The sequence below is a fragment of the Gobio gobio genome (assembly GCF_949357685.1).
Source record: "Gobio gobio genome assembly, chromosome: 12".
NCBI lineage: Eukaryota > Metazoa > Chordata > Actinopteri > Cypriniformes > Gobionidae > Gobio > Gobio gobio.
The window spans coordinates 40,054,575-40,080,774 of NC_137105.1; the positions used below are offsets into that span (position 1 = coordinate 40,054,575).

Consider the following 26,200-nt stretch of genomic DNA (forward strand, 5'->3'; position numbering starts at 1 on the left):
GCTTTTTCACTGAAACAAAGAAAAATCTGTATTGTTGAAATTCATGTAACCAAAAACATAAACATTTTCAAACACTTGAGAGTCAATAATGTGTAAAAACAAAATAGTTTCTCACTATTAACCATCTTGTCTTTTTGTGGTTTTGTTGCTTTGCCATGTCACTTCCTTGATTCATGAGATGTGAATGTGTGAACTTAGTTAAGACAACTAGATGAAGAAAACATTTGTAATGCAGCTTTAATTTGATATAAAAATCTGAGGTTATCATATTCACGCTATATTTGGGCTATTGAATATTCAGGGTGTATTTGCATTGCTTTTTATTTGGCAATTGCGTTTCCTAATGAATGTGTCATTAAACTTGTTTAGCCATTCATTCTTTCATAACAAGGTTAAGAGTCTATATATATATATATATATATATATATATATATATATATATATATATATATATATATATATATATATATATATATATATATATATATATATATATATATATATATATATATATATATATATATATATATATATATATATATATATATATATATATATATATATATATATATATATATATATATATAATCTTAGAAATGTTGAAACATTTCCCTCATCTAATTCATCTAATAATCCATGTTTGTTCAAATCATTTTCAAGGGCTTCAGGAAACCTGTCATTTTGTACATTTTAAGGGCCTGAAACCCCCTTAATCCTTAAATCCACTTCCTGCTGTGCTGTTTCTGCATATATGTGTCTTGTTCTAAAAAGACCAGCTCACATGTTTGGTCAAATAAATGCAGAGCTGCAGTTCATCTTCACATTTTGTTTTGCGTTTTAACACAGCAGCTCATAGAACTTTGATGTAATGCAGGACTAAAATGCTTTTGGGACGTGGTGATTTTAGGACTGTTTGTTATGCAGATTATGTCATTTGTGTAATGAGGTGTAAACGCAGCTCTTATTGTCTCTCAAAAGTATTTGGGTAGTTGGAGAATTTACCCTTATTTTGCATGTGACTAGGGACTGATTTAAGACCCCGTGGTTCAGATTTGCTTTGGTTTAGTTTGAAAGGACGGTTGTTCATGCGGGTGTATTCTGGTTGAATCGAAAAGTGCTTTGTGGGGAGATTGGAAGGAAGTAATAGTGTGATGTATCTCCTCATCACCTTATGAAGTAGCATGATAGTCTGTGCTATTAAAAGGCTTGTTTTTTGTTGCCTATTGCTTTCAAGTGAATCCTGATGGTAAGGTTTCTGTTTCTTCTTTTTCTTTTTTCCCGCTCCTTTTCCTGTTTGTTTTAATTCTTAGAAATTTTTACAAGTGATTGCATAGTGGTACTTTAGTTTACTGAGTGTTGAAGTGTGTGTGTGTGTTTTCAGCCTACCCTACAATGAGTTTTTTGGTGGAGTAAGTGGACTTACTGTCAAACAATTCCTCAAGATCAATGGCTTTCCCAATGCATTCTGGGGCTGGGGCGGCGAGGACGATGACCTCTGGAACAGGTCAGTTATATTTAATTAGAGGTTTGTGCATCAGTGTTAATTTGGTTGACAAATAATTGTATTCATATTTTTCGTCAACAACATTTTTTTCACTGAGATGATAACTAAATAAAAAACTGTTTTGAATGACAAAAACAATGTAATTTTCGCCAACGAATAAAAACGAGATAATGTTAGGGAGGGACGATTAGGGAAGATAATAAATGTAATAAATGCGCACATTTGAATTATGTGCTGATCTAACTGCAGGAAAACACTGTACTGTTGAGCGTTTTACAGGCTCATGCAACAGCGCTTCAGAGCGGTTCATAATCAATGAATAGTGCACATTTATGCCAGGCAATTGTTTATGAACTAATGCTGATGAATAATGAAAATGTTTGTTTACTTCACAAAGTTTATATGGTCATGTGATTAAGATGGTCTCGTCTGAACTTGAATGAGCAGCCTGCAAGGGGGTAATCCAGCACCCGGAAAGCGAACCTTCCATAGAGGCAGCCATTGCTAACCAAGACATCACCTGCTGTTAGCATCCCATTGACTCCAATTCATTTTGGCGTCACTTTGACAGCGAATAACTTAACATCTGAGGCATTTAAAGACTCCATTTGACCATTATTTATTTCTAAAGAAACACGACAATGTATAAAAGGCTCCCTTACCTTGTATCTGACACTATCGCCCCCTAGAAGCCGTTTTTGTACCCGTAGATTACAGTATAGACAGGAGGAGAAGCTTGCAGGCAATCTTTTACTGTCTATGAGGCAATCAGGGGGACGTGGAGGCATAAAGTCAAGGGAGAAGCATGGGGAGAAGCCCATAGAGAGCCAAAAGCAACGGGACAAAATATTTCAACAACGTGATTCCGATTTCACTTTGCACAACTACTAGAAGACTTACAACTGTCAGACAGGTTGCTCACGTCACATCTACGTCGTAAAGCTCCGTCTGAGGCTGTGCAGTACGCTCAGCCATCAGGAAGTGAGTGCTTCTAATTGACTTCCCTTTTTCCCGTGGAAGTCTATGGGGTCGCTGTGTCAATTTCTTTTACTGTCTATGGTAGCCTGCAACTGCACTAGTAAGGCGCATACATTTCAAAATAAGAGTCACAGTGTATTTCGAGCTTGTTTATTATTAAAAGTCACGCATTGTTTTTTCCCTGGTCATTATTGATATTTTGGTTACACAATAGACTGTATTTAATTTAATTCCCAATTATTTCTTAGTAAGGAGGAAAGACTAAGAAGATATTTTTTTATATTTTATTCAATACAGTATCAGGGTTACAATAGTTAACTAAAACCATAAAAAAAAACATCATCACTTGAAATTAAATAAATATGAAGTTATTAACTGAAATTAACTGAAAAAATTATATAAACTTTATAGACGTTTTAAAAAAAGACATTAAAATATTAACAAAAAATAGTTCATCAATGATACTAAAATATCAATATATATTTTTATAAAGTGTATTTTTAGTCAAATAAAACTAAAACAATTCAGGTGACTAAAATATGACTAAAACTAAATGACATTTTAGTCAAGAGCCTATGACTAAAACTAAATCAAAATTTGCTGTTAAAATTAACACTGCTGTGCATATTCCTAAGAGCAGTATAAAAAGAAGTTATTGCTTCACCATATTGCTGTGCGTGCCTAAAGTATGAATCCTGTTATCTCAAACAAATAGATGGATATGTAATAGAAACATGTGTGTGTGTGTGTGTGTGGGTGGATTTCTTGTTCTCAGGGTTCATTACGCAGGTTTCAATGTGACCAGGCCAGAAGGTGATATTGGCAAATACAAATCAATCCCCCATCACCACCGAGGAGAAGTGCAGTTCCTGGGGAGGTCAGTGTGCTCACACATACATAAACACTAGGTATTTAAGATTAGGGCTTCACAATATATCGTTTTAGCAGTGATATTGCGATGTGCGCATCCATTATAGTCACATAGCAGGATGTGCGATGTGAAGTATAGGGATCGCAGTTGATCTGTGATCCTTATGGGCCACGAATTGCCTGGTTCGGAACGCATGTGATTCGGATTATTTGCCCATCATATTTAACCATCATAGAGTGAAAGTTTATCACTTGCATGTGTTGTCCTGTCAGTTTAAATATCAAGAGCAAGAAGACACATAGAGCCATGCAGACAACATGTGAACACAGAATTCACCGAGTTCTCTTTCTGTTCCTTTTGAGCTTCAGCGGACATGTGCATGCAAAATTAAGTCAGAATGCCCGTCACGGTTATGTGTTGTAAACAATTGAGAAACAATACGGATACTAGGGATGGGAGAGAAGGTCGATGGATCGATGCATCGCGATTCTTTATCCAACGATTCCGAATCGATTCTCAAAAATTCAGAATCGATTCTGTGTCCAATTCAAACGGCCACTTCACCACTGTGCGCTCGCGCGGCCACTGGCCAAACAGAACAACCCGTTGATAGGCGAACGTTCGTATGCTGGTGAATTGCCTTCGTTTAAGATAAAATGGACAAACTATGACCTGCTCAGAGTCACCTCTGGCCATGGAAGTGACTGGAACACCTGAATTAAATGATTTGGAGGGGTGTTCCAATACTTTTGGCAACAGTGTATTTCCTTTTGTGCGTCACTGACATTTTACTGTGAAGAAAATGAGAGTATGGGTGTGCATGGATTAATAAAGATCTATTTGTTCAATTTGGCTTTCGTTAGGGCGGTATAGGCAATTTTTAATATCATGACCTTTTGTCCGCTTTAACACGTGGGGGCCGTGAAACCGCACTGTGAAATGTGTTTATGGCTCAATACGGCTGTGTGCATTGGGCTGATTTAAAAAGTGCTCAAAGTTTTTGCACTTTTATTGTGCTTGATATAAAATAAAAGGTGCTTTAAAAAGTCATGAAAATGTGGGAACCCTGATATAACACTGCTTATTTCATTTGTATCTTTGTTCTATTGCATTTGATGCTTGTAATTAGTCTATTATTTTCTATGCAGATGCACTCCCCTACAAAATAACCCTACACTCTAAAAAATAAATGGTGCTTTATAGTACTAAAAGTGTTTCTTTGACTCGTAATCATAGGATAACCACTTTAAGTGCTGTATAGCACCAAATCTTGGTGGTTCTTTAGTGGTTTTTCACCAGTTCTTTGGGATGACTGAGGTGCCATATAGCACTGCTACCATATACAGAACCTGTTAAGCCCCTGTATGGTTCTTCAGTGGTTTTTCAGTGGTTATTTGGGGTGATTAACAGGGCTGTACAGTGCGTATATAGACATATATGTCGCACGTGCTACAAAAAAATCGCTTCAATTTTTAATTAAATAATTTTTTTTATAAATATATGTGCAGATGAAGCGCAGCACTGTTCAGGGCGGATCGATCTGGTCGCAATAAATGCTGATCCATCTCTGCATGCACTGTGAGATGGAGTCATTGGCATTTTAGTTCGAAAAGCGGCACGGTTTGCATGAAAAACTGCTAATAAAAGCTGTCAATCGCGGGCTCGGTGCGCACCGAACCCAAGACTCTGAAGGAGGTGGCGCTCGAACGGTCCCGCGATTCACGTGAAACGGACTCGGGTGCACATTTGTTCAGGAAGAAACGTAACCTGCATATGTGTTTTAGCGTATTACAATGTATTTAGTTCAATAAAACACATGTAAGGGATGATGGTGTTGATGATTTACCTTGGATACTAGTGTATTCACGCATATGCGTGCAATCAGGGCAACAAATGAACTTCATGCGACGCACATACAGTAAACCCAAGAGTCGTTTACCCAGCTGCGCATAATAGCACCAAATTAATAAAAACAATATATTTACTGCAGTGTTTTCTATCATTTCTCAGTGAGTACATAAGATAAAATAAGACAAAAATTAAGACATTAGTCAAATTTTTTTTATCATAATTTAATAGTTTATTATAAAACCTTAGACATTTCTAATGATTTATGTTTTCTGTAAAATATAATAATAATAATAATAATAATAATTGTTATTATTATTTTTATCCTTAAATATTTGAATTGTATAGCACTTTTAGCATTTTTCAGACATGGTAACAGACGTTTTATACATGTGCTACAATTTTGTGGGCTGTGCTACAAAAGTTTCAACCTCTGTAGCACCAGTGCTATGTGCAAGAAAAGTTAACGTACAGCCCTGATTAAGGTGCTATATAGCACCGTACAAAGAACCCTTTAAGCCCCTTTAAAGGTTCTTTACAAGGCAAAGAACCACTGTTGGAGCTGTTTAGCACCATTTTTGATGAAGAAATAAAATGCGATATGGCACCTCTTGTGGATTCTACATAGCACCATTTGACAAAGGTGCTGTAGAGCACCTTTAAAGATATGGTGCTATATAGCACCAAAAGTGGTTCTTCCCTATGATTACTAGCCAAGAACCACTTTGTGCCATATAGCACCATTTTTTAGAGTGTATTATCATCCTATAATAATTTATTTCTTTACAAATAGAGCTATTCAAATCATCTGGTGAAATTGTTTTCATAACACAATGCATATAGCAGAAAAACAAAAGATCGTCATGTAGTTTTTTTCTCAATATCATGCAGCCCTATATAAGCTGTTTGAGGTTTGGTTACTGTAGGTGAAAAGAAGTGCACTACAAGCCCCTCAAATGTAACCATATAAAAGAGCCCCTACAAACCGCTGGACTTGGGCCTTAAAAACAGGAACCACATGCTCAGCAGAGGGTCAACACTGAGGAAGCACCTTTTTTGTTCTATCAAGCTCTATGTAAAGGGAAATTGTCACTGCTCCGCCTTCTTCCTCAATCTCCTTACTGTTTATCCGCTATTTTGGAGGCTAGGACTTCAAGAACTAAGATTTGGAGGGTGGAAAACAGCTTTCTTTTCACTGCACTGTTCGATCTTTACCTCTGACCTGCTTCCACTTCACCTGACCTTAAACAAAAGTTGCATTCATCTGTTGCTGTGTAGACTAGAGTGGATTGACCCATGTGTGACAAACATATTTGCGGTCATACGTATATAGATCTTTGCCTATTTTACCAGATTATCTCAAGGACACACTAACCCACGTTCATCTCACCCTCCCCTCAGGTACAAGTTGCTGAGGTACTCTAAAGAGCGACAGCATCTGGACGGCTTGAACAATCTGCAGTACTCTCCGGAGATCTCTCTGAGCAGCCTGTATAAGAACATCACGGTCAATCTGAATCCCGAGCTCGCCCCCATTGCAGAGTACTGACAGGCTTCGCCCCCCTCGGCGTGATCCCGAGTCAGAAAATGTGATGTATCGATGCCAAATGCCCTTAAAAACAGGAGGGAGGAGGGCAAAGGCCTGTCTAATGCACAGTTAGTTGCGTGACGTGAGTGTGTGTGTGTGCGTGCGTGCGTGCGTGCGTGTGTATGTACGATTACTGGATCATATCTGTGAAAGTGTATTAGCGCGACTGCGTTTACTTGCATGTTCCTATGTCCATGCTGGCTTTAGCGAATCAGATCACAACACATTTAAAAAAAAGGTGGGGCGTGCCAGCGTCAACAAATCAGATGTTTACTGCAAAGCCTTAATTGAATTTTATAGGCTATCAAACTAGATCTAGTCATCTGTGCTTACATTGTAGGAAGCTTGGTTTTACATTTCAACAGCACTCTTGACGCCAATAGACATTTTGTCATGTTCTGTTAGTATAATTTTTTTTATACATATCGTTTTTTTAAAGAGACAAATTGTTTAGAAGACTACGTCAATGCAGTTTAAATGGATGTATTTTAAATCTGTCCTTCACGTCAACTTTTGTTCTTGTATTACGATATACATTTCACCTCAGTGGCGTGTTATGGTTTTATTCCCCCCCCCAATTCCGTGGCTAAACCAGACAGCTGTGACAAGTTGCATGCATGACCCTGACTCCCCTGTAAATAACTGGCCTTTTAAACGATGCTTTAGCTTTGTCCCCCAAAAGACGCCTGTGATTCCAGTGGAAACACTCTTCTTTTTGGCAGCTAATTGTTGTTTTTGACTTCTGTTATTATTATTTAGTTTATTTTTCAATGGTGTGGGACACATGACTGACGGTCAAAAAAAAAAAAAATCAGCGATGACTATAGAATGCAGAATCAATAACAGAATACAGATATCATTACCTGCAGCATGCCTTAATTTATTTTTTGTTAAATGATGATTTTGTGTCTTAAATAATTTTTTATTTTTAGTCACTTTGAATTTCCTTTTGTTAATAGCATAATCATTCTCATGTCTCACCTTTGAAGTGCACTCCAAGGTAATGAAAAAGATGACTGAAGCGATAGCAAGGCGTTTAGGAGACCGGTCGTTCGTAGGATGACCTGTTGGTCAGTCAGGTTCGCAGCTGCTAAAGCCAAAACGCTCTTCGCAGGGTTTGGCGTGTGTCTCAACCTGTGAGTTTTTGTTTTCGTGTGTGTAGCTCTCGGTGTGAAGTACTATGAGACGTTGCGCTCCGGTAGGGCCAAGATGAGAGAGCGACTACGCCGTTGCTCTTGAATGGCATTCGGAGTAATCTTGGGCCATGACGACTTTATGCTGTTAAAGTTTTGAGCATTACAAGCTGTTGGTAGATGTTTGCCTTTTGTATATAATTTTATTTTTTTGAAGTTGTCAATTAGTTTTTTTGTGTATATTTTAAGTTATCATATAAATGTCCTAAAACTGCTATTTCATATCCTCTCATGCGGTCATGGGTGTGTGTGTGTGTGTGTGTGTGTGTGTGTGTGTGTGTGTGTGTGTGTGTGTGTGTGTGTGTGTGTGTATCCACTCAGAATTACACATTTAGGGTGAGATTTTGTCAGCAGCATGGTTTGCGACATTAACTGGACTTTCTGACACTTGAAGTTGAGAAACCCACAGCAAACAAAAATGCTTTATTGCGCCTGCTTTTTAAGGCTTTTTGTAGGTTCTTTCCAGCTGCATGTCTCTGAAGTGTAGTTGAGCCATGGCATCTCTGAGGTCCTCAGCTTGCGTTTGTCTTTTTCTCAGCGGATCATTTCTTAAACCCTAGTATGGTCTCTTCCCATTGATGGTGTTCCCGACGTGATCTCCAGTGCCCAGTCTGTTGTTTACGGTCTCTTCTTAAACCATCAGACTAGCAGTTGGGTCTAATCAGACCCGTTTACTGTGGTTACGAGTTACAAAAAAAGCATCTGACCAACTCGAGGAATTGAACAATTCTGTCGTTTCAGAAACTGACTGAATATAATATTCTTAAATGGAGGTTACTGGTGCCAAAGTCTGTTTTTCCTCATTGATCACCACCTCCTCTTTCAGCATAATGTGGTAAAGTGTATCTCTAGGACTTCATCTCAATCTAAACTTTTCGAGCCAGTCACTTCGAAGGTCTGCCAGTGTTTTTCGGTATGCGTGAAGCGAGTTTGTGTACGAATATGTGTCATATGCGGTCTAGTGTGAGAGGATTGCTGTAGGCTATAGAATTAAGTGGAACACGGCTGGAAAAAAACCCCCTCGCCTCGCTTTTCCACCGCACAGGGCCGACAAATTTACATAAGCAAAGTTTAGGCAAAGTTGGCATCAAATGCAGGATGCCAAGCTATTGTTTTACGCCCTGTGTTCGTGTTGAAGCAGCTGGTGAGAAAAATAAGTGTTGTTTAATGTAGAAATAGAGGCATTTTAGCCCGGTTATAGGCTTTCAAAGAGGGGAAGTGTGGCTTACAAGTAGTAGTTTCCAGAATGCTCAAATAAACGAGTATCATTCCATCTTCACAGTGCACTGTTTTTTTTTTGTTTTGCAGTAGGCTGCACTTTAGTGTGCTAACAGAGTAAAAAAGTGGTCTTATGCTGCAATACGGAGTCGGATAGGCCTGTTACCTATTGTGTTAATCATTAGCTTTTGTGCCGCTGCAAAACGCTTTTATTTGGTTACACAGATTGGTACGGAAAGTTACACATTGTTCTTAAAGTGAGGTGGGTTGCAATATGAATATTGAATGTTTATTTTATTTAACCTTTTGGTGGTGGTGGTGTCATACCCCATTTCCCTGATATGAAGTGTTTTTTTTTTTTTTATATGGGAAACACCAGTCAGATATTGTCCGGATATGTGTCCGGATCTGGTGGTTAATCAGTTGTAGCTTTTATAGAAGCTTTGTTCAGTGCGGTCATTTGTCTGCTAATTTAGATCTCATTTTCCACCCCAAACCGACCTGCCCCATCCTGTTCGGCTGTCTTTTGAAAATATCCAGAAGAAACGATAGATAGAAAATTTAAAAAGATGATTTATTTACCATTACAGATCTGTAATGTGTAGAGTGTTACATTTTTGCAGTATTCATATTTGTGCCTTGATTATTTTTTTCTTTCTTCACTTTCTCATTGTTTGTTGAGATGTGCAGTGGGGTGCGTGTGGATGGTGTTTAAAATTAGAATTGGGAGCAGATTTACATTTTTCTTTGACTCCGTTTTTTATTTCAATCTGGAGCTGTGTCTATAAAACTAAAATGTCTGCTTGGTCATTCAATGGGAACTGAAAAACATGAGGAATTTCCCCTGTGTTTGTTTCTCCAAAGTTGAGGGTCCACTTTAACTGTAACACCAGTATGAGAAGCAGTATGTCTTGAGATGCCAGCTGCTTTGACTGAAATGTACAATCCTGGTTCCAGACTACTTTTTTTTGTTTTGTTTTTGTTGTACCGGTCTGTTCACTGCGTTTCACTCTGTAATGATCATTAAAAGACTTTATAGTTGAAAACTGATTCTGAGTTTCATCTCTTCAATTGGTCTAAGGGTGAGTGGGTGTAATCAGGGTCCAAAATTAACTCCAAATGCAAGTAAAAACAGTCTTTGTTGAAGAACTAAACTCACAAAGAAACTTGTTAGTGTTTAAGTTGACAGTTTAAAGGCTGCCACACCAAGCCGACATCAAAGAACTCATACGTCTGGGCCAAAAATCTGCACTTGAAACACACCACAAAGACAACTGACTGCCTACTAGCATGTGCGCATAAGGAAATAACTCTATATCAGCAGGTATCTCTCTTCGTCATGCAAAAAGGGAAACCGAAAGGGCTGGAGATAAACACTGTAAACAAAGTTTACCATTTTGAATATCAGTCATGTTGATCACTTTCTTTATTCTATGTGGCTCATGTTATGAAAATAGTTGCTATTGGAATGCTCAGAATGGCGTACAAATTCTGTCTTTAGTCTGTGCCGTTCTTGACTTTTATCACTTTCACTTTTATTCTCATGCACTGACTTATTTGCTAAACTGAACAGCCATTCGGAGTGATGTCTCACCGACAGACCGATGCCAATTCAACATGCTGAATTGGGCAAACTAGTGCCAATGTGAGCCTGAATATATCTTATGTGCTCCCTGTTTATATTATTTCGAGGTGGTTGATAATGACCAAAATTACCCATGGAAAAGATTTTCGACCAAAGTCTTTAATATGTGATTTTCTTCCACAGTAAGGAACGTCATCATGTTATAGTTATTCAGCCTGAAATCAGAAATACTAATTAAAACATTCTATGTATTTTTCTAAATTTACACTTAAATGACTTAATGAAATGAATAAAATTTGGGAAATGTTCAACGACTCTCTCTGACAGCTCACCTTCAAGTCATCCAAGATGTATGACATTCTACTTTCAGACGAATACAATCGGAGTTATATTAAAAAGATGTCCTGGTAATCCAAGCATTATAATTATAAAATTTTAAGCCCAAAAAAAGTGCATCCATCCATTATAAAAGTACTCCACACGGCTTCGGGGGGGTTAATAAAGGCCTTCTGAAGCGAATCGATGGGTTTGTGTAAGAAAAATATCCATATTTAACACATTAAATATCTAAAATAGCTTTCGCCAGACCGCCTTCCATATTCAAGTGGATTACTTTTACTTTTGATGGATGCACTTTTTTGGGCTTCAAATTTTGGACTCCCATTCACTGCCATTATAAAGCTTGGATTAGCCAGGGCAATGTTTTAATATAACTCTGACTGTATTTGTCTGAAAGAAGAATGTCATATACACCTAGGATGACTTGAGAGTGAGTAAATCATGGGGTTAATTTCATTTTTGGGCAAACTATCCCTTTAAGTTTAAATTGATTGATCTAATCCATAAAAGTAAGAAGGGCATATGGCATTAGAACGTGGAATTAGTAATTTACAGGGGTGGTAAAAGTACTCAAAAGTTATACTCAAGTAAAAGTATATATACCTGAATAAAAAATGACTCCAGTAAAAGTAGAAAGTCCTCCATTCAAACATCACTTGAGTAAAAGTACAAAAGTATCCGATTTAAAACATACTCAAGTACCGAAAGTAAAAAGTAAATATTCAAATTAACTGTAAATATCAATACTTAAGCAGATCAATTGTTTTGGGAGTGATATGCAATGCTTTAATTGAACAAATGATAAGATTAGAGACTGCAATTAAGAATTTGTTAGATTTGCAATCATAAGAGACAATGAAGCACCAGTATAGGGGTTGAACTTAAAATAGACATGCTCCATAACATTAGCTGCATCAAACAGAAGATGTGCAAGATACCATTAACTAATTTAAAATTAATTCAAAAGCCATAACCACAATGACATATTACTTAAAAATTAGTTAATAGTCATGTGCCTCAACAAGTGAAGTCATGACATAATGAAACCTTTACAAATTGTTATCTAATGATTAACTAAAGCAGACAACTGGAAGTTGAAATACATGGCTTTGACCCATTGTGATAATTAACAGATTAATTTACATTTTTTATTTAATATAATATGTTATTAGGAAATTAACACATTGTCATATTTATTTAATAGAAATTCATGTATTACTTAATCCATTAATCATATATAATGTTCATTAGTTGCTGATGCTTTAATCATTAATAAATGATTTAGTTCTTCATGAGTCATACATTAACTCTTGATTATCTGTGCATTAGTTAAGCATGAATTAATGCATATTTGTGCACCTGTACTGTAAAGTGTTACTGATGTTTTCATAGTAAAGAGTGTGCCGCAAAAGAAAAAAGTTTGGGAAACACTGAGCTAACGTTTTTAGCTAACATCAGCTTTTCCAAGTCTAGCCCCGACTGGATCATCCATGACCGATCGACAGCATGCAGGGAGAACCAGCTTACTAGCTTGATTCTCTCCTGCACCCACGTTTTTTGTTGGTTTGGAAAGCAAGTGTAATAAATACTTGGAGCGGGCATGGGGAAATGTATTGGAGTAAAAAGTAAACTTTGTCTTTAATATTGTAGTGGAGTAAGAGTGAAAGTAGATGCAAATAAAACATACTCAAGTAAAGTAAAGATCCCCGAAAAAAATACTTAAGTAAAGTAACAAAGTATTTTTACTTCATTACTTACCACCACTGGTAATTTATAATTACATTTCGACTTAATCTTCATTTTAGGGTGAACTATCCCTTTAATTGCCTTTGAACACTCAGACGGGCACTGATATATGTGCTGTAACATGTAACACTATAAATACAATATAACTATATCTAAAATCCAGAGGGTCCATTGTATAATCGTTTTATATAATCATATCGCCATGCCCTAAAATTTGTTCTTCTAAGGCATTATTGACATAGCAGTACGACTTTCTGCTAAGTCGTGTTGAAACGATGCGCATTGAGAAAAATAGAGCTTTAGACCAACAACAAAAAAGAGTTAGAGAGCTTTAGTAACAGCTCAAAACTTATACAACATTGTAGTTGTAGTTGCATTGTAGGTTTGTAGTTTTTCAAGTTTATGTGCAGGAGTGTGAATAGAGCGGTTATGACTTTTTGTTGTTGTTGTTGAAAGAGACAATTAGCCCCTTTTAAAAGGGATGGTTCACCCAAAAATGAAAATTCTGTAATTCACTATTCAATTATTTCTTTGTTCTGCTGAACACAAAGTAAGATATTTAGAAGAATGTTTGTAACAGAGCAGATCTCTTCGCCCTATGACTATCAAAGCAGGAAAAATACTATGGGTACTAGATACTAATACTAGGATGTCTAGACATAAAGCGTGTTTGGAATTTAAGTGTGTGGAATATTCCTTGCATTATTTTCACAAATATGCAAGGAAAAATGTCAATGATAGAAATGGTAATTAAATTGTTGTTGTGACCCCCAAAAAAGTAATTAAACAAAAAAAAATTGTTTAATCGCTTGTAATATTTCTCAACCTGGCATTACAAGGTGTAGCAAGGAGTTAATCTTGGACCCTGGATGTAAAGTAATTTCTCCGTTTAAGTTAATATGGACCAACTTTCTGTGTGATATCACTCATGTGCTTTGACGACCACAGCTGTTGTGGTGTACGAGAAGGGACTCAGAAGAAGAGCCAGAGTGTAATGGCGATGCCCCTCCGCATGAGCCTCAAACACCACCTGCAAAAAAACACACAAGAACCACTGAGAAACACCTTCCAAAGACAAAAGGGTCTTTACTCACGCATGTATGACTTCACTTCACAGACTCTTATGTCAGAGCCTGTGTGCTCCATATGTCTGTGCGTGTGTGCATGCATGTGTTGTCCTTGAATGCTCTGTCCTCTTATCTAAAACTTGTCCATTTACTGTGTGTATATAGAAAACAAGATATAGGTTCTTAAATATTTACCTCCCCACAGTTAATATAGCTCTTGGTTCACATCCAAGTCAATCATTCAAGGTATTAATTTACACATATTTGGGTAGCACAGTCCTGTTCTCCTTGTACATACTATGCACTTATTATAGTTATTACAATAACTAGGTACTAACCATGGACCTACACCTAAACCTAACCTCAACCCATGTAGTTACCTTACTTTAACCAGTACTTTCTTAGGTAAATACATGTAATGGTGCCTTGATACAACAATAACACATCATGGTTACACTTTATTTTAAGGTGTCTTAAAGTGTTACACTGTAATTATACATAAGTACTGAGTAATTTTAAGTAACTACATGTACTTACAGTACTATAGGATTAGGGTTTGGTTTAGGGTTAGTTGCATGTAATTATGCATCGTTTATAGTTATTACTATAGTAACTACATGTAACATGTAACAACGACACTGTAAAAAAAGTGTTACCCCCCATCACTTAGCAACCAATAAACACTCATGAATATAGAAGCATCATTACACCACTACTTACATCAGCCATCTGGTGAAATGGTGTACGACCCTCTTCCTTCCAATAGGCTTTAGTGTCAAACTCCACTCGATACACACCAGGTGTGAACTCCTGCTCGGTGATCAAGTTATGCACCTCGCCCGTCATATCCACTTTCCTGTGTAAGAGGAAGAGCTTATTAATGATAATGAAAGCGACAGGCAAGAGGAACCAGGCAGATGTGACTAAAATTAAAATGTGGAGCAGAGTGAATAGACCTGGCAAAACTTTCCTACAAAGACAAAATGCAGTAACTATGCCAACCAGGGCACTAAAAATTAATTTTTTATTTGAATTAAAAAGGCATCAAATGTGTACATTTTCTCACTGTTTTTCTTTATATCTGAGTATAATTGAGCAAAAGTCTCAATTTTGACAAAACAGTTTTATTTTTTTTCAATTGAGAGCTTTAGTAACTGCTTGTAGTTGTTCAGGTTAATGTGCAGGAGTGTGAATAGAGCAGTTATAACTTAAAAATTTGAATTAAAAAAATTATCTATTTTCACAAGGTTTTCTCTAAATTTGAGTATAGTTGAGCTAAGGTCTGTTAGGACGGAGCACATACTCTCAATTTTGACTTTTTATTGTTGTTGAAAGAGACAGTCCCTTTTTAAGGGATAGTTCTCCCCAAAATTAAAATTCTGTCATTTACTCAGTCTTAAAGGGTTAGTTCACCCAACAATGAAAATAATGTAATTTATTACTCACCCTCATGCCACTCCACACCCGTAAGACCTTCGTTAATCATCGGAACACAAATTAAGATATTTTTGTTGCAATCCGATGGCTCAGTGAGGCCTGCATAGCCAGCAATGATATTTCCTCTCTCAAGATCCATTAATGTACTGAACACATATTTAAATCAGTTCATTTGAGTACAGTGGTTGAATATTTATATTACAAAGCGACGAGAATATTTTTGGTGCAGCAAAAAAACTAAATAACGACTTATATAGTGTTGACCGATTTCAAAACACTGCTTCATGAAGCTTCGGAGCGTTATGAATCAGCTAGGGGTGTAGCGGTACACGTATTCGTACCGAACGTTTCGGTACAGGGCTTTCGGTTTGGTGCACGCGTGTTTCCGAATGCATTCTTTAACAGTAGGCTTGTTTTGAGTGCGGAACTCACTTTAATCCTAGTTCCCACACGAACATATTTAGTGTTTAGTCCATTTTATCACGAAATTCGAACGATAAATGCCGTTTTGATGCTCTTTAATGTGGCGTGACTGATCACTGATCACAGTTCAAGCGGACGCGCGATCATCTGTGAACGCTATCGATCATCTCTTCCTAAAGAATAAACATGAATGAACATCTGAAGGTATGTTGAGGATACATTACAACTTACTGTCATGTATCATATGTGGTGTAATCGCTCAATCAGTGTTTCAACGGCGGAAAGATCTCAATATAACTGCTTGTAAACAATGTCATGTAGCATCACATTTACCTCGGGCAGTCATTCAGTGTACACCGTGTCCACAACTTTCACTAAATATATGCACTATATTAGCCTATATATTCATTATATTCTACTTAACCTGTTAGCGATGTCTTGATTATTTCATGTATGTTTAAATAAACAAGTCATGAAAAATCATTACACTATGTATAAATGATTATATTCCAACAACAAATTGGAGAAAAAACTATTTTATAATTAGATTTAGAAGTTATTGCAAAAACGTATGTGAAGTTTACATGTTGGCATACAATGTGTTATTTGAGTGTTGATTATTATTTCTAAAAATAAATAGCAACTGAATTTAGGCTAATAGTTTGGGCTCTGTCCTTTAATATTATAGTAATGTGTAAGTAAGGGCTCCCTATGTATTTTACAGCAATATATTCAATAAGCGTTTAGTTATAATTTAATTCATTTAAGGACAGACACATTTTTTTTCAGTTAACCACTGTTTAATAAAAATAAATAAAAGCAATTTTTTAAAACTGCTGTACCGAACCCGTACCGAACCATGACTTCAAAACCGAGGTACGTACCGAATCGTCAGTTTTGTGTACCGTTACACCCCTAGAATCAGCATTTCGAATCAGCGGCACCAAAGTCACGTGATTTCAGCAGTTTGACACGCAATCTGAATCATGATTCAACACACTGATTCATAAGTGTTTTGAAATCAGCCATCACTATGCAAGTTGTTATTTTTGTTTTTTGGCGCACCAAAAATATTCTTGCCGCTTTAAAATATTAATATTGAACCACTGTACATGAACTGATTTAAATATGTTTTAGTACATTAATGGATCTTGAGAGAGGACTGCTGGCTAGGCCTCACTGAGCCATCGGATTTCAACAAAAATATCTTAATTTGTGTTCCGAAGATGAACGGAGGTCTTACGGGTGTGGAACGGCGTGAGGGTGAGTTATACATGACATTATTTTCATTTTTGGGTGAACTAACCCTTTAAGTTGTTTCAAACCTGTATACATTTCTTTGTTCTGCTGTACACAAACGAAGATATTTGGATGAATGCCCGCCCCCCTATTTGACTACCATAGTAGGTTCGATCTGATTCTTCTATATTCACGTAACAGCTCAAAACATGTACAACATTGTATCTGTACACTGTGAAAAAAAAAGTTGCAGCTTGGAATGTTTAAGTACAATCAACATGGATGTTTAAGTCATGTCAACTTAAATTACTGACTTTAAAAAATGAGTATAACTAAAAAGTTTAAAATTTCTTAACTTATTTTGATGTTAAAACAATGTAAAAACATATGTTGTGCTAACTTATTGATCATATAATTTGAGTTGCTAGTTGTTCAAGGTGGTGTTATTCATGTTGATTAACTTTAATTATTAACACAATTTGATACTTAATATAATTGATAAAAAATTGTCCATGAACAAATGCTACATTACTGTCCAGAGACCCCAGCTAACAAATAAAGCTGTATCGAGATGTATAGCATATGATAAATATGATGACTATTCTGGACAATGTTTGAAACTTTTTTTATTGCTTGCACTTATTTTGTTATAAGATGAAGGACTTGTATTCCCCATTTGTAAGTCGTATTGCATAAAAGTGTCTGCTAAATGTAAAATGTGAATGTCAAAAAGGACACTGCTGAAGTCAAACTGAGCTCAAATAGAAGTAACATTCCTATTAAAAATGACTATGGATAGCAACCAATATACATATGTTAATGTGACCTTACCCACTGGCGATCTTTTCCCATTTCCCGCTTTGATCTTGGCGATACACATCCAGAGCTACATTTCCAGCAGGAATCCCCTTCACAGCATCCAGGATCTTTACCGTCAGAGGGCAGTGCGCATCTGAACCACCATGAAAACCCTGGAACACATTCAAAGCGGCTCACAATCAATGTGCATTCAAATGCTCCTTAGTTTGTGCTACTCTTTTTGTTTGTTTTGTTCTGGTTTAGGCCTGAAAACAGAATTTATTGCTTCAGATGATCTTGTCTCAAGATGAACCGCTTGCTGTATTCCTCATTTGTATCTTTGGATAAAAGTGACTGCTAAATGAATACATGTAATGGAAGCAGCTCAGAGCTGTTTGTTGGGTCAGTGACCACCTGGACGTACAGTTGTGTATATGTGTGTTTTCCAGGTATAGAGTTTACTGCAGCACTTTGTAGTATGGCAGAGTGCAGATAACCTTGCAACCTTTATGTTAGCCTGTCCAAACAACAGAAAGTACCTTGTCTCACCCAGAAAAGGCCAACTTAGGATACATTTTATCTTTCATGTATATTTCATAGATTTTGTATCAATGCCAAGTTAAACATAACTTAAAAGTGCTATAAGAGATTTCAGCCATTTAACTTCATAGCTTCTTGACGCTCTCCAAAGACATCTGCAGACCCACTCATACAGCAAGAGAAAGAAACATTTTGGATTGGCTAGTTTTCTTATTCTCAAGAGCTTAAACCAGCACATTTAGCTGAAACAGAGCCTATATGGCCGCCACACAGAGAGGTGTTGTTTTTTTTATGTAGTATCTGTCAGATAATAAGGCATTTACATATAGATAACGTTTTAGGACGTTTTACTATAGATAAATACCATTTTAATTACTCTTAAAAATAAAGGTTCCAAAAGGGAGTTTTCACAGCGATACCATGGAAGAAAAAAAAAAAGGAAATTTTAGTATGAAGAACCCTTTTCCAAGAAACTTTGGTACATCAAGTTTCAATGGATGTTAAAGGTCCTTTATTTTTAAGAGTGTGGCTAGAACGATATGATACGTGACATACAACATATGTAAGACTGCATACAATTTCACTCGCTCTTAGCATTGAACTGGTCACTTTAATGATACTAAAATGTTACATTTGAATTTGCTAAATTAAAAAAAGTGCCAGTTCTCGTGGTAGCTCGATTCTATAGACCCAAGCAATTGAACTTACCACTGGAGCACATCTACAGAAGGCAAACAAGGATGCGAGAAGCCCACAAATAACTGCTTTAGCCATTTTAGAGCACGACTGTTGGAGATAACACCCAAAATGCCCTTTATACAGCTGCCGACCCTGTCATCAGGTGACTCGAGGGGGTGTCGAGGCGCCCTGTTGACACAGTAAATAAACAGGGGAATGAGTAACTCCATACAATTTGGTTAATCCAGTGGAAACAATCAAGGGCATCAGCCCATATCTATTAAACAGCACCCCTGTCCTTGGAATTTGTGCATTTCATGAATGTTAATTCCCAAAGCTCCTCCATTCTGTGGGAGATCTGATTTATTGTTTACTTTCTGAGGACCTTAGTTCAGGCTCATCGGTGAAAAATTTCTGGGCAGTACAAATTTGAGGGTCTGAGCTATTATTGACAGTTCAAAGAAAAGTGTACAGATAGGCCTACCCCTTGAGAGGCAAGTGCACACTTGTTTTTCACATATTTGCATATTATGTGCTATATTGCTACAGGCATTGAATCATGGTGAACAGCAGAATTCCTTTGCTTGTGAACAGATTCATTACAAATTCACAACTGGCCCATGGTAGAGTCGTATGGAAGTCAAATAATACAGTCTCATTGTTCCTTTGTTCTTTTAAACAAATTTAGGCACAGCAACATTTGGAGCAAAAGGGTACAAATTTTATCTAATTTGTATCTGCAAAATGCTTGCAGATTGCACTGATGAATTTGGATATGTTAATGGATGATTTTTGCCAGTGAGTTAGGGAGCTGCTTTGAAACTGGAGCCTGCCGAGTTTTGAATTAACTCAATTAGGATGACAATACCAAACTTCAACATGTAATTTTATACTAAACACAACAAAAACATCGACATTTACATAACCAAGACGACAGTATGTACAGAGAGTCGAATCTGTGAATAACTTTTTTTGAACCTGTTATTTTACATGAACTATCCGAAGCGATTCACTAAATCGGACCTTCCGTCGCTACATATGAATCAGACTTTGTAATGCTACACACGAGAAAGACCACGGTTTAAGATTCATTGATTCACTAGCTTGAATTGAACTTCCCAACGCAAAATATGAGAAAGAGGAACATTATTTATTCAATTTACTAGACTTTCCACCACAACATAAAATGAAGACCAATAGGTTTACTTCCCAGCGTTATTTTTTAAATTATTATAGTATAGTGCTTTGTATAATAGATTGTTTCGAAACAATAAAATCCATCAATTATGAAATGCCTTCAGTTTCATCTGTAAAGCAGCTTTACAAGAAGACAGATGGCATTATTAAGCTCAATTTAGTTACATTTTGATTCAATTCAGTTCAATAACTGTAGATGTACAAAGCTCATCGATTACTAAACAAATTAAATTCAGCTACACTGAAAACCCTAATAAGTTGATTGAACTCAATTGATTGAGTAAAGTCGTTCCCTCAATTCAATTGAGTAATGGATTCTCCCAAAACTTGTATATTTAAGTTCACTCAACTTGGTGATCACGTTGACTGACGTTGACGTTGACGTTGATATAATGTACTTAAACAATTAAGTTCACTTAACTTGGTGTTCATTTTAAGGGTACTTACATATTTAAGTTAACTCAACATGGAAATTAAGCAAATTAGAAATTATTTATAAATTACAAATATAAAGTTCTTATTTTTGACGGTAAGCTTTGTGCAAACATACCAAACTGAAAAAATAAAAAATAACCATACTGAACAGCATATTGAATGTCTTTATTGACCAAAATTGTATGATATTAATGGAATAACAGTGTAACACATCTTTACAGAGGACAATAGTGTCAATATCTTAAGCTCAATTTAGTTCAGTGCTGATTCAAAGTTACCATTTAGGTGGATGTGTTTGGTTTTTAATGAAAACTGCAACTTAATTTTTCAAGGATACATAGGCTGTGTCCAAAATCGCCCCCCATACGGTAAATAGGGCACTGTTTGAGGAGACAGCCATTTTTAGTGGTGTCCGAAACCATAGTGGACGTTATTGAATGCACTCTATCAATCTCACAATGCACTGCAATTACTGATGTACGCTCAACAGCTAGATAATACCCATAATACACTGTGAGAGTCGCACGTCAAATTAATTCCCATGTGTGACCAGAAGATGGCGCCTGCAGCTGAATCATCCATCCATTTTCCAAACCACTTGTCCAATGTCAATATTTCCTGATACAAAATCAGATCTGATCACATGAACATGATAGATGCAACTGTCAGGCATGCTCTGATCATTGTGATTCACTTGATCCAGTTTAAATTGGGCGAAGCATGGGAACTGGATGCTTTGTAGGCCAAAAAGTCTTAAATCATAAGTGACATGTCTAATGTTTGCTGAAAGTTGTCATTCTCATTCTGCAGCTCGTACCCCGTGGCAGGAGGACTCATGTTAAAAGCTAGTTGCAGGTTTATGACTGCGTTTGGAAACTGCTGGTAAGGCAGGTTTCGGCAGGTATAGCGTGAAAAGAGAAAATCAGATTAGTTTTTGAAACAGCTTCTCAGGGTTAACAGGAAACCTGTCAAGCTGACAGCACATAACTCAAAGCAGTAACAAATGAAAAACAAGACTCCGCAGAACTGGAGCATTAAAGGACTTTATTAAAGATTATTGTTGGAAATCCCAATAATAAACGATTTTCATCTCATTTTCATCATCATAATTCATGCAGTAAAAAAAACCCACCACTGGATAATCGCCATAATTATCAGTATGTAATTAAACGAGAAAATAGACGTGTCACTGTGTACAAACACTTGGAAGTTAATATAAAAGAAACATTTTTGGCAAACGTTATATACCATTCCCGCCAATACCCCAATCCCCTTTTTTTGTGCCTTTTCTATTTTATTGATGATTAAAAAAATTGAGACATAAGAAAAATGATTGAAAGAATGGCATGAGGACAGGGTCAGGATACAACACCCCAGTTAACATGGAACATTTTCAGAACGTTCTGGCAAGGTTCTCTCAAAGTTATTAAAGTCCCCCTGTAGTCAATATTGTTATCCATAAAAAAAATAACAAAAACGCCTCCACTCCACTTTTTCAGAAAACGTTCAAAAGTTACATTCCCATAATGTTAAAAATACAAAATTAAAGTTTTCATAACTCAATGGAAACGTTAGTAAAACATTCTTAGAACATATTTTTGTTAGCCATGAAAGTCAAATTCAAATCCTCACATCCTGGGTGTGCCCGGAGCACATGTTCAAATTCTGTTTGAAAGATTTTTTACTTTTCCTCTGCTTATTTTACAGTTTCTCCCCACAGGCCATCTCCATCTGTAACATTTAGCTCACACACACAGTGTTCTTTACTGTTTACTGTCCCTCAAACGATTCCTCCATCAGCTGTCAGAACATCTGGCCTCATGCATGGCAATCAATGTGAATGTTGATGAACCTCAAAGCCAAACGGTCCAGATGGTGTCTGCACAGACACACCCTTCCCTCTGACAAACTGAACAGTACAAGAAATGATCCCAGTGAGGACATTTATGTTTCTCCTTCCAGAAATTTTTTGAAAAATAGTAGCTTCAGCTGAAGACGAAGCGGCTGGATTTTCAAGTTGTGCTTCTCAAGCTTGTTCTCCTTTTGCAGGCATGATTTTCTCTGAGTAAGAAGCAGCCATTTGCTGCAGGGTTGAATGTCATTTGATCTAAGTGACCTTATCTTTTATGAAATTCAATTCAATTTCAAAATTCCATTGCTTTGGAGTCACTCTCTTGATGTCTTGTATTGACTTCTGACTACAGACAATGGTGGTGTCTCAAAACCTATTGAATCAATCAATCTATCAATCTATCAATCTATCTATCTATCTATCTATCTATCTATCTATCTATCTATCTATCTATCTATCTATCTATCTTCTGTCTCTCTGTCTGTCTGTCTGTCTGTCTGTCTGTCTGTCTATCATCTAGTCCAACTTGACTCTTTTCTTGAATGGGGCTCAATTTGGATTCATAGGAGCTTGTCTTATTGGATCGTATCATATCTATTTAGATGATGTAGTATCTTCCGCTACTTTAGTACCTAGCAGCTCAGATGGTGTTTGCTTTTTATGTTTTTTTGGCCAGAGCTGGAACATCAGCAAGCAACAATGGTGGTTTCCCTGCTTTCTCATGAAAATGCGTCTGCATTAGCAGTCCACCTCCAGACGCTCCAATGGGTGATGAGACGGGGCTAAATCCCAGCACTTCCTCCTGTGTATGTACTTCCGTTTGCATCTGAATCGGCTGATGAGCAGCTACAGGGGCTCCATTTATCACATACATTGCCTGCTGTCCTCGACTCAGAGTCGTCTGTGAAATGTTTCTGCCTTGGAGTATCAAACCTTCCGTCCCAGGGTTGCCATCTATTACATACAAATCCTGAGTGGGACTCTCAACAAAAACTGTGTTTGGCATTTGCTGCTCCACCAGGTAGAAAACAGGCTGCTGTTGCACGAATAGTGTCTGGCTTGCTTTGGCGCTTGGAAGCGTGGCTGATTTATTAACAGTCTCAACTTTGGTAACAGAGCTTTGTTGTATGTGTTGTGGAGGTGGAGTCTTTTTGGTAACCTGGATGGTGCTAGTGCTGACAGAGCTCTCAGTTTTGTAGCTGGTTTCAATCGATTTGATTACTTGCTCAGTTTTGGGAGGGGGTAAGCAAGGCTTTCGAGGTTGGCATATGTCAGCTAATGCAAGGAACTTTGACCCCAAGTTGTTAAGGAACTCCAGGTCATCGTCAGACTCAAGGAGGCTGCAACAGCCAACAGATCCAGCAGGGGAGCCTTGACCCTCGTACTCGTACTCCTTATAACCGTCTGTCAGGGGAGGGTTCGCTGCAGCACAGCTTGCTTTCTGCAATAAAGAATCAAATAAAAATTCTGCCATCATTTATTTAACCTTATGTCATCCCAAAGCTGTATAACGTTTTGGCAACACTTTAGTATGGGTAACACATATTCACTATTTTAGTGATATATTATTTACTCACTACATACTTTTGCCTCAATAAACTCCTAATTTACTGCTTATCAATAGTTAATAAGGTAGTTTTTGTAGCATTTAAGTTAAAGGGATAGTTCACCCAAAAACGAAAATGTGATGTTTTTCTGCTTACCCCCAGGGCATCCAAGATGTAGGTGTCTTTGTTTCTTCAGTAGAACATGAAGATTTTTAACTCCAACCATTGCCGTCTGTCAGTTGTATAATGCATGTGAATGGGGTCTAATTCTATTAGAGTAAAAAAAAAACATGCACATACTTCAAATTAAACCCTGCGGCTCGTGACGACACATTGATGTCTGAAGACACGAAACGAGAAATCGAACGGTATTTATGCTCTTATTTCAACTCATATCAGACGAATGTCATTAGCTCTCCAGACCGCCATAACTTCATGTGAGTAAGGTCAAAATACCAGCGCGATCATAGAAATATATACGTAGATTCCTCATTCGACCGATCCGCACAGGCACTAATGAGGCATCTCTGTATATATCTATGACCTCAGTGGTATTTTGACCTTATTCACAGGAAGTTATGGCGATCTGATCTGATTCGTCTGATAATAGGTGAAATAATAGCATAAATACTGCTCGGTTTCTCGCAAAAAACGATCGTTTCGTGTCTTAAGACATCATTGTGTCGTCACGAGCAGCAGGGTTTAATTTGAAGTTGTCTGTGCATGTTTTTTTTTTACTCTAATAGAATTAGATCCCATTCACATGCATTAAACGACTGACAGACGGCAACGGTTGGAGTTAAAAATCTTCATTTGTGTTCTACTGAAGAAACAAAGACACCTACATCTTGGATGCCCTGGGGGTAAGCAGAAAAACATCACATTTTCGTTTTTGGGTGAACTATCCCTTTAAGGTATTGGGTAGGATTAAGGGATGGAGAATAAGGCATTTATATGTGCTTTATAAGTACTAATAAACAGCCAATATCCTAGTAATATGCGATTAGTTAATAGTGAGAATTGAACCCTAAAATAAAGTGTTACCAACTTATTTATTTACTACAAAAAGTGATTTCCTGAAAATCCTGAAAAGAAGAATACCCTGGGCATGGTGCTGTCAAACTGCAAAAAGTTTGCAAAAGCACTATAAAAGAGTCACAAAAATGGTCAAAATTACTTATATTCAAGTCTTTTAAAGTCATTCGACAGATTTGTGTGATGAACACACTACAGTATATTGCCAAAAGTTTTGGGACACCTGCCTTTACATGCACATGAACTTTAATGACATCATATTCTTAATCCGTTGGGTTTAAAATGCAGTTGGCCCACCCTTTGTATCTATAACAGCTTCAACTATTCTGGGAAGGCTTTCCACAAGGTTTAGGAGTGTGTTTAGGGGAATTTTCCATTCTCCTAGAAGTGCATTTGTGAGGTCAGGCACTGATGTTGGACGACAAGGTCTGTCTCGCAGTCTCTGCTCTAATTAATCCCAAAGGTGTTCTATCGGGTTGAGGTCAGGACTCTGGGCTGTCAAGTTCCTCCACACCAAACTCGCTCATCCATGTCTTTATGGACCTTTCTTTGTGCACTGGTTCCCAAAAAGTTGGGAGAATGAAATTGTTCAAAATGTCTTGGTATGTTGAAGCATTAAGAGTTAATTTTACTGGAACGAAGGGGCCAAGCCCAACCCCTGAAAAACAACCCCACACCACACTTTACACTTAGCACAATGCAGTCAGGCAAGTACCGTTCTCCTGGCAACCGCCAAATCCAGACTCGTCCATCGGATTGCCAGACTGAGAAGCGTGATTCCTCACTCCAGAGAACACGTCGCCACTGCTCTAGAGTCCAGTGGCAGTGTGCTTCACACCACTGCATCCGACGCTTTACATTGCACTTAGTGATGTAAGGCTTGGATGCAGCTGCTTGGCCATGGAAACCCATTCCATGAAGCTGTCTATGCACTGTTCTTGAGCTAATCTGAATACCACACGAAGTCGGAGGTCTGTAGCTATTGACTCTGCAGAAAGTTGCGACTTCTGTGCACTGTGCGCCTCAGCATGCGCTGACCCCGCTCTGTGATTTTACGTGGCCTACCACTTTGTGGCTGTTGT

General features: G+C 37.3%; 3 protein-coding genes across 4 annotated transcripts in view; 1 reads left to right on the forward strand and 2 right to left on the reverse strand.

Moving 5' to 3' along the window:
* Nucleotides 1-10,242, forward strand: part of b4galt6 (UDP-Gal:betaGlcNAc beta 1,4- galactosyltransferase, polypeptide 6) — a 28,951-nt gene extending 18,709 nt beyond the window's left edge. For both annotated transcript variants that reach the window (XM_079830985.1, XM_079830986.1), the window contains 3 exons: nt 1,382-1,504; nt 3,258-3,359; nt 6,603-10,242. In XM_079830985.1, coding sequence (XP_079687111.1) covers nt 1,382-1,504; nt 3,258-3,359; nt 6,603-6,750 — 373 coding nt within the window. In that variant the 3' untranslated portion in view covers nt 6,751-10,242. The remainder of the gene's footprint in view (nt 1-1,381; nt 1,505-3,257; nt 3,360-6,602) is intronic.
* Nucleotides 10,243-11,891: 1,649 nt separating this feature from the next.
* Nucleotides 11,892-19,156, reverse strand: ttr (transthyretin (prealbumin, amyloidosis type I)). The gene is made up of 4 exons (XM_079830987.1): nt 19,083-19,156; nt 17,868-18,007; nt 14,658-14,793; nt 11,892-13,900 (listed from the first exon to the last, which is right to left on the reverse strand). Exons 1-4 carry the CDS (start codon nt 19,146-19,148, stop codon nt 13,793-13,795), a joined length of 450 nt encoding a protein of 149 aa, XP_079687113.1. The 5' UTR covers nt 19,149-19,156; the 3' UTR covers nt 11,892-13,792.
* Nucleotides 19,157-23,194: 4,038 nt separating this feature from the next.
* Nucleotides 23,195-26,200, reverse strand: part of LOC307134771 (uncharacterized protein) — a gene marked incomplete at both ends in the record, with an annotated part of 37,849 nt that continues 34,843 nt past the window's right edge. The window contains one exon of the mRNA XM_079830768.1: nt 23,195-23,977. Within this exon, the coding sequence (XP_079686894.1) occupies nt 23,195-23,977 (783 nt within the window). The remainder of the gene's footprint in view (nt 23,978-26,200) is intronic.

What these genes read in the sequence shown, in the direction of transcription:
- ttr (XM_079830987.1), bottom strand. Translation starts at nt 19,148, where the DNA reads ATGGCTAAAGCAGTTATTTGTGGGCTTCTCGCATCCTTGTTTGCCTTC. An exon ending in TCTGTAGATGTGCTCCAGTG is followed by an intron (nt 18,008 to 19,082) that starts GTAAGTTCAATT and finishes AATGTGTTCCAG; the next exon opens with GGTTTTCATGGTGGTTCAGA. An exon ending in CATTTCACCAGATGGCTGAT is followed by an intron (nt 13,901 to 14,657) that starts GTAAGTAGTGGT and finishes GTTTTTTTGCAG; the next exon opens with GTGGTGTTTGAGGCTCATGC.